A 9,469-nucleotide genomic window follows, 5' to 3' on the forward strand; every position below is an offset into this window, starting at 1 on the left:
AAAAAACCCAAAAAAGATGCATAAGTCCTGTAAGAAGTTTGCAATTAGTAGGACTCTGAGTTTCATTGTTTTACAAGGTACTTCGTGTAATCAATTCCTGAAGCATAAGGATTTACTCACATTAGTGAAAGAGGAAACTGTTGCATGACAATGCATTTATTGAAAAACTCTTTTATCAAGCTGATGCTGAAAGTCAAGCTTGCTTAGGAGAACCTCGCTGTGGGAAAGCTGCCATACTGCCCTATGGGGGCTGTGGCTGCGGTTAACAGGCCCCCTCTGACTACCACATACTTTCCACGGGTCACTTTCTCACCAAACCAAAAGTAGTCATTGCAGAAGCTGCACTGTAAGAGCCATGGACTCACAGACTGAGCTGCACAGTAACCTTACACAACCACCCCGCCCCGCTGTGAGTCATCCCCACCCCACGCCCCACCTCCAGCAGCAGAACTGAAGCACGGGGCCTGTGGGGGATGAGGCTATATCTAAAAGCTTCCTAAAGACATTCAGATTCTTCAATAGGAGAACCAACAATGTTGGAAAAAAAGGCATTCTTAATTTTCAGCAATTGTTCAAGCCATCTACAAAATTACTATGAAGGGGAAATGGCAGTTCTCCTCCCTTATGGCTATAGCTCTACATGACTCAAAATTATAGCTAAAGATGTTTTTAATTATAGGCAAAGGCCAGGCATGATGGCTCACGCCTGTAATCCCAGCACTTTGGGAGGCTGAGTCGGGTGGATCACCTGAGGTCAGGAGATCGAGACCAGCCTGGCCAACATGGCGAAACCCCATCTCTACTAAAAATAAAAAAATTAGCCGGGGATGGTTGTGGGCGCCTGTAATCCCAGCTACTTGGGAGGCTGAGGCACAAGAATCGCTTGAATCTGGAAGGCGGAGTTTACAGTGAGCTAAGATCACACCACTGCACTCCAGCCTGGGCAACAGAGCGAGACTCTGTCTCATAATAATAATAATAATAATAATAATAATAGGCTAAGACTTAATTTTTATTTGTGATCTATCTATTTGCTGTACTCACTGCCAGATCTCCAAATAGTACTTGAAGAGAAATGCCAGCATCAGCTATTGATGGCTTCCATTAGTTCACTGTTTTTTCCATTTGGCTAGCTGCTACTATATTGACATACAGATGCTACAAACATTTTGTTCACCCAATTAGGAAAAAAATATTACTAGCTGAGGATGCTTTAAAACACATTTACACATAAGAGTTCTGACCCCTTTCATTCCTATGCTTTGCACGGAAGGACCTGGGGAAAGTGAGGGTCATGCCAGCACCAGGACTAGAGTGGTCCTGAGGAAAGAAGTGCCTTCCTCTGAAAAAGCCACAGTGTGAAGCTTGGAGAAAGAGAGCAGAGCAACAGGAATAGATTTTTGAATAGGCTATCTTTGGTTTTTCGTTTTGTTTTGTTTTTTGAGACAGGGTCTCACTCTATCACTTAAGCTGGAGTGCAGTGGTGTGATGATGGCTCACTGCAGCCTCAACCTTCCTGGTTCACAATCAGCCCTCCCACCTCAGCCCCCCAAGTTGCTAGGACTGCAGGCATGCACCACTACATCTGGCTAATTTTTAATTTTATGTTGAGACAGGGTCTCCCTATGTTGCTCAGGTTGGTCTCAAAACTCCTGGTCTCAAGCAATTCTCCCTCCTTGGCCTCCCAAAGTGCTGGAACTACAGGCATGAGCCACCTCACCCAGATTTCAGAATTATCATTTATTTATTTCTTTTTTGAGACGGTCTCACTCTGTTGCCCAGGCTGGAAGGCAGTGACACAATCTTGGCTTGTTGTAAACTCTGCCTCCCAGGCTCAAGTTGATCCTCCTGCCTCAGCCTCCAGAGTGGCTGGGAGCACAGGCATGAGCCACCACGCCCATGCCCTGCTAATTTGCATATTTTTTGTATATGGGGTTTCGCCATGTTACTCAGGCTGGTCTTGAATTCCTGAGCTCAAGAGATCCCCCAACCTCTGCCTCCTTCCCAAAGTGTTGGGATTACAAGCATGAACCACCACACCTGGCTCTTTTTTCTTTTCTTTTCTTTTTCTATCTATCTTTCTTTCTTTCTTTCTTTCTTTTTTTTTGAGACAAGGTCTCCTTCTGTAGCCCAGGCTGTAGTGCAGTGGTGCAATCACAGCTCACTGCAGCCTCTACCTCCCGAGCTTAAGTGATCCTCCCACCTCAGTCTCCTGAGTAGCTGGGACTACAGGTGCACACACCACACCTGGTTAATTTTAAAGTTTTTTATAGAGACAGAATCTCATTATGGTGTCCAGGCTGGTCTGAGCTCCTGGGCTTAAGCTATCCTCCCTCCTCGGCCACCCAAAGCACTGGGATTAGAGGCATGAGCTACTGCACCTGATTTATTTCATCTTGTTAGTATTTAAAATGAGGAATCTTGGTTTTCTATTACTTAACTGGGGATAGGATTTTGTAAATATTTGAAAACAGTTCTCAAACTTTTGGATTTCAGGACATCTCTACACTCTTAAAATAATTGAGAACCCCAAAGAACTTTTACTTATGTAGGTGATGTCTGTCAATATTTACCTATTAGAAATTCAAGCTGAGAAATTTAAAAAATATGTATCTGTAAATTTATTTTAAATTAATAAATCCACTACATGTTAACAGAAATGGCATATTTGTTTTATTTTATTTTTTGAGATGGAGTGAACTTATTTTTTGAGATAAGTGCAGTGGCCGGATCTCAGCTCACTGCAACTTTCGCCTCCTGGGTTCCAGTGATTCTCCTGCCTCAGCCTCCTGAGTAGCTGGCATTGCAGTCACCTGCTACCACACCTGGCTAATTTTTCTGGATTTTTAGTAGAGATGGGGTTTGCCGTATTGACCAGGCTGATCTTGTACTCCTGACCTCAGGTGATCCACCTGCCTTGGCCTCCCAAAGTGCTGGGATTACAGGCGTGAGCCACTGCACCTGGCCTAGAAATGACATATTTTAATGAAAAAAAAAAGGTATATTTTGTAAACTGAAAAGATTAGTGTGAAAAATGTCATTTTTTTTTACATTTTGAAAATCTCTTTAATGTCTGGCTTAACGGAAAACAATTAGGTTCTTGTAACTTTTGCATTCAATCTCTTCCAAAATGTTATTTTGCTTTAAATAAAGACATAAAAATTTAATCTCATGTAAATTTATAATTGGAAAAGGGTAGAGTATTTTAATAGCTGGTTCAGATAATTGTGGATGTTCCTTTTTGATGTTACACCAAAACTCAACAAGTAGTATTTTCTTAAAGATTAGTCGCTGGGCCCATGTCAATGAACTTTCCATACTGTTGTATTAAAATCCACTGAACTGTCTTGCACTTTGAATAGAACTTTTACCCAGGCATGATTTTTCTAACATTATGTGTTAGTCATTTGGAAAATACTGATTCACTAAGATCTACAGAACTTTCAAATGTTGACATATTTCAGCATCAGAATCACATTCATTAATATCATCATTGATCTCATCAGAAGTCTTTAAGCATTTGGAGGTTGTCAGGCTCACACTGGTGGATACAAGTTGCCCCAAATTCGAACTTTAAGTGTGACTATTGCAACTGAGGAAGTAATTTTTTTTTTTTTTTTGAGATGGAGTCTTGCTCTTGTCGCTCAGACTGGAGTGCAAAGGTGCTATCTCAGCTCACTGCAATCTTCGCTTCCCATCTCAGCTCACTGCATCCTCCACCTCCCAGGTTCAAGCAATACTCCCACCTCAGTCTCCCGAGTAGCTGGGATTATAGGCGCCCACCACCATGCCCAGCTAATTTTTGTGTTTTAGTAGAGTCAGGTTTCACCATATTGGCCACGCTGGTCTCGAACTCCTGGCCTCAGGTGATCTGCCTGCCTTTGCCTCCCAAAGTGCTAGGATTACAGGTGTGAGCCACTGTGCCTGGCCTAAATTTTGAATGTGTTTTCATTTTAATTAATTTTAATTTAAATAGTCATTGGAGCTAGTGCATACCGTATTGGATAGCAGAGGTCTACAATATTCTGACCAACTAGGAAGGTAGATCATTATGTGCCACTATCCACCTAATCAAAACAACGTTCAGTCTAAACGCAATAGTTTGCTAGCTCGTTAATTAACAGGATAAATCAAAGTAAGTGCAGAACCTAGTTTTAAATACGTGTAGATAAAACTTGTTTTGTACATAAACATAATTTTCTGAATTCACATAGTATATACTATGTTAGAAGATTTTAATCACAATTGATAAATTTTATTCTATACATCCCCAGTGATGTTCTTCTTTTTTAAAATTTTGAGACACGGTCTCACTCTGTCACCCAGGCTGGAGTGCAATGGTGTGATCACGTCTCATTGCAGCCTTGACCTCTCTGGGCTCAGATGATCCTCCTGAGTAGCTGGAACTACAGGGGTGCACCACCATGCCCAGCTAATTTTCTGTAGAGATGGAGTCTTGCCATGTTGCCCAGGTTGGTCTCAAACTCCCGGGCTTAAGCAATCTGCCTGTCTCGGCCTCCCACAGTACTGGGATTACAGGCATGAGCCACTGTGCCCGGCCCCATATTCTTCTTGTTCCCAGTACTTCTATTTGACTAGTGTTCCAGGTTTTCCCTCTTTTCATTGCCAGCAGCTCTCCTCTTTCTTCAATTTTCTCTGGCACCTGTGTGGTCAGAGTTCAATTTAGCCTTATAGTCTATACTACTAACTCTATAACGTTTCCTTAGTAATTCTTTCTTTCTTTCCTCAGAGCCGTTACACACAATTCAGGTATTTTTATATTTTTCATACATTTTAAATGTTTGATCAACCAGATATATTTTCAAAACCATGGAAAATTATTTGATTAAATAAACACCAGGAAGCACTCACAAATTTTATAAAAAAATGAACCACCTGTGACGTGAGCGTATATATATATATACACACACACACACATACGTATACATGTGTGTGTATGTGTGTATATATATATTATATATATATATATTTTTTGAGAGGGAGTCTCCTTGCTCTGTCACCCAGGCTGGGGTGCAGTGGTGCGATCTCAGCTCACTGCAACCTCTGCCTCCCAGGTTCAAGCAATTCTCTTGCCTCAGCCTCCCAAGTAGCTGGGATTACAAACACACACACACCACCATGCCTGGCTAGTTTTTTGTATTTTTAGTAGAGATGGGGTTTCACCATGTTGACCAGGCTCGTCCTGAACTCCTGATTTCAGGCGATCTACCCGCCTCAGCCTACCAAAGTGCTGAGATTACAGGTGTGAGCCACTGCGCCTGGCCCGACATGTCAGTATTAGTATTTGTAAAATGACAGGCATAGTTGTTGCATGCTTCCCGGATGTGGGTCTGTTCAATGACTGGTAAAACCTATACTAAGCTGACCCTTTGGAAACATTCTTAAGCATTGATTAATATTATACAATAACATGTAGCATTGTGCTTAATAAATAACTAGGCATTGTACTAAACATTTTATATAAATGAACTTACTAATTCTCACGAAACACTCAAAGAGGTAAATGCTGCCAGTATCTCCATTTTACAGATAAGAAAAAAAAAAGTGTTAGAGAGATCTGGTATCTTGTCCAGCTCGTTCAGGAGCAAGTAAATAGCAGCACTGGAATTCAGCCCAGTCTGAGGCTGATTCCAAAGCCATCTAACTAATAGATAGATAGATAGGTGGATGGGTAGATAAACAGAGGGATTGATCGATGGATAGAAGGACACAGATAAAAATAGTGAATACCCTTTGCCTAGCACTGCCACCACACAGAGGTCCAGCATGCTGTGCTTTAAACCAGGCAGGTGAGCAGATGGACACTCAGTGGGATACAGATTCAAAAACCAGAGCAGGAGCCGCAGAACACACAGTTCTGGGGTTTCTGCACAACCTCTACAAGCAGGTAGCCGCCAAATATATTCTCCAATCTCTTTTACTGAGCACAATGTGGGTAAAACTGCTCTCCATAGTAGCAGAATTTTGTTTTTCCCCTTTCCTAGTTACTGATGAAGAGACAGCTTCAGATGCTCTGGAGAGAAACTCTGTATCCTCTCAAGACCCACAGCAGCCCACCAGTACTGGTAAGTGTCAAAATCATAAAACTTGTTTTAAAAAATCGTGCCTCCTTGGGAAGGTCATTTTCTCATTCTAAGTTTTAAGAATACTTTTATTTTAATTTTTACTAAGACCATACAGGCCCCCTCCAGCTGGCTTCAGCTTTGTAGCATCCTAGAGTAGAACCACATCAGGCATTGGAATACTTAGTGGGATGGGCTTCAGGGTGACATAAAGCCTTGCAAGTTCAGTTCTAGTTTGCTTGAGATAGAGATGTACACATATACACACACACATTCACGACTGTGACATTTGAATTTCCTCTGCAGTAAAGGACAAGGTTGAATTCATTTATATGGAGACTCATTTCTTTGTTTTCCCATCTAAAGCACACCAAACACAAAACACAGACTTGGTATCAACAAAGAGAAAAGAAACAGAAGCTAGAGATTTGGTGTTGTCATTGAATAACAAAATCACCTTTGAAGGCACATCAATTACTTGATTGTCAATAACTCAGGTCATTTTTGATTATGGGATTGAACTACAAATGCAGAATACTTTAGAATGCCTGGATTATAATTCCAGTTTTTTAGACACTGAACTCACTAGAAGTTAACTCAGAGCAACGATCATATATCTGATTTAACTTTGTAGTTTACCTAGCATAGTATCCAGCAATAGCAGCTGCTCAGAAAATGAATTACAAATGAAAAGGAAAGGAAGGAAGGAAAGGAAGGAAGGAGAAGAAGGAAGGAGAAGGAAGGAGAAATGGTGTTATGGTGCTTTGAGCAGATAGTAGCCTCATCCAGAAAGGCATAATTCCTAACATATTCTCTTTCCATTTCATGTAGTGTGTCAATAAGATTTCATTGTTGGATAAAGGGCTTTCAGATTCAGTTAGTCATGTTCATAGTTCTGAGTATCAGGATCACATTTTAAAAAAAGTGGTATCTAAATTTTAAAAAAAAAAAATTAAAATTTAAAGAAATGTTTGGGACTCTAAACACTGTAAATAACATGTACCATACATTTTTGAAAGGACAATGGGGGGGGAAATTGAAAATATTATGAAGTGAAACAGCCACCTCACTTGCTTTAATAATCATATTTGTAACGTGTTTAGATTATTTACTTTTAATGCTTGCATCATTGACTGAACAATTCAATTTTCCTGCTCTCTTTTTCATATATAAGACTTAAAAATATGGTTGCTAAAATTCCTTTCAGCTTTCAGTTTCTACCATTGTATTTTAATACCATTATTCCAATGAATGGAGGTTTCATTTCCCTCAGGGTCCACCTAGGGGCTGGCAATGGCAACTGCAGTGGGAAAAAAGGAAATTGGAAACATAAGCAGTAAGATCTGAAAAAAACAAAACGAAAACAAAACCCCACAGTGTCTTATTTTTTATAATTTATCTTACCTAAAAAAAAAGCATAGTACATCTCACTTCTAATGGGGAGGCAAGCAGAGGTTTGAATGATAACTGAAGCTATATTTCAACATAAAAATCATTGCTTTCTGCATTTCAGGCAGTAGGTTTTTTATAATTAAAGCTTGGAATGCCATTCCTCAGTGTTGAGTTGTTATCTTGAAGCATCCTAAAGACCTTCTCCCTAATAGGCCTGATTCAGGATGGAAGTATGAAATAATGGTTTAAATGCTGGTTCTAGAGTTAGGTAAAACAGAGTTTATGTATTGGCTTTGCCACTTACTTGCTACAGGACTTTAGGTACTTTACATAACTGCTCTAAATCTCTGTTTTCTCAAACCTGTGGTGAGAAATAATATATACCAAGTGCTCAGTTCAAGGCCGGGCACAGAGTAAGTGTTCAAAACATTTACCTTAAAAAAACAAGGCAAAGTGAGCCCAGTCATTTGCAGATATGTTTACAAGAAATCCATAGTTCAAAAATGATCTCAGTGCTGTTTTTTTAATTTGACTTTCCAAGCTGCTTTGGGAAGACTTATGTAACTACAGTTGTATATAGTCACATGCATATAATGTATGCATAGCTCATGTTTTATTTTCTTTCACTTTAGTGTCGGTAATGGAAGATTCTAGTACATTGGAAATTGATAAAGAAGAGAAAGAACAAACCACTCAAGATCCTGACTTGACCACCGGTAAGTATCACCCACTGCATTTAGAATAAACACTCGACATTTTAACCTCTTAATCAGTAAATTCAATGGCCTTTGTCAGTCCTCCTTTTTCTTGACCTTTCTGCCCTTTAGGACATGACTGGTTAATCACTCCCTTGTCCGTCCTTGATTTAGTTACCTCTTGACTTCTTGAAATACTTTTCCTGGTTTTGTTATCTGTTGCTAACCACTGCTTCCCTGGATCCATCAATTAACTTATCTTCCTCTTCTGACTTCTTAAATGTGTATATACTTCTGATTTTACTTCTCCATCTTTTGTTCTTCCTGGTTTTTTTCTTTTTTGTTTCTTTTTTTTTTGAGACTGAGTTTCGCTCTTGTTGCCCAAGCTGGAGTGCAGTGGCATGATCTCGGCTCCGGCAACCTCCACCTCCCAGGTTCAAGTGATTCTCCTGCCTTAGCCTCCTGAGTAGCTGGGATTACAGGTGTGCGCCACCACTCCAGCTGATTTTGTATTTTTAGTAGAGATGGGATTTCTCCATGTTGGCCAGGCTGGTCTTGAACTCCCAACCTCAGGTGATCCCCCCGCCTCGGCCTCCCAAAGTGCTGGGATTACAGGTGTGAGCCACCGCTCCTGGTTGTTCTTTACTTACTTCTTAAAGAGTTTACTCATTCCCAAGATGGTTCCTGTTGCCACTAGGCAAAAAATTTCTCTCTTTTTCTTTTCTGGTTTTGTTTTGTTTTTAGAGACAGGGTCTCTCTCTGTCGCCCAGGCCAGGATGCAGGGGCACGATCATGCTCCCTGCAGCCTTGAACTCCTGGGCTCAAGAGATCTCCTACCTTCACCTCCCAAGTAGCTGGGATTACAGGTATGAGCCACTGTGCCCGGCCAGCAAAATATTTCTATACCTATATTTTCAGAATATCCTCCTCAGCGTTAGTCCCAATTTCTTTCCATTTTCTATATATCTGTAGCTGAATTTTCTGCGATTTCCTCAAACTCAACATTGCTAAATACCAAACAACACCTTCTCCCACAAAATCAGCTTGTCCAAAGCATCACACAGGCCCCAAACCTTAGTGTCATCTATCACTCCTGTGCATGTGTACAAATATATGTGTATATGTATATGTATATGTATATGTGTATATGTATATGTATATGTATATGTGTATGTGTATATGTATATGTATATGTGTATGTGTATGTGTATATGTATATGTGTATATGTATATGTGTATATGTATATGTATATGTGTATATGTATATGTATATGTATATGTGTATATGTATATGTATAT

The 9,469-nt window shown here is 40.2% G+C and overlaps 1 protein-coding gene across 1 annotated transcript in view; it reads left to right on the plus strand.

Annotated features, from left to right (window-relative positions):
* CRTAM (cytotoxic and regulatory T cell molecule) overlaps nt 1-9,469 on the plus strand; it is a 40,117-nt gene that overhangs the window by 22,808 nt on the left and 7,840 nt on the right. The window contains exons 6-7 of the mRNA XM_017875664.1: nt 6,006-6,086; nt 8,108-8,191. Coding sequence (XP_017731153.1) covers nt 6,006-6,086; nt 8,108-8,191 — 165 coding nt within the window. The remainder of the gene's footprint in view (nt 1-6,005; nt 6,087-8,107; nt 8,192-9,469) is intronic.

Source organism: Rhinopithecus bieti, unplaced genomic scaffold, assembly GCF_001698545.2.
Source record: "Rhinopithecus bieti isolate Rb0 unplaced genomic scaffold, ASM169854v2 scaffold_7884, whole genome shotgun sequence".
Lineage (NCBI taxonomy): Eukaryota > Metazoa > Chordata > Mammalia > Primates > Cercopithecidae > Rhinopithecus > Rhinopithecus bieti.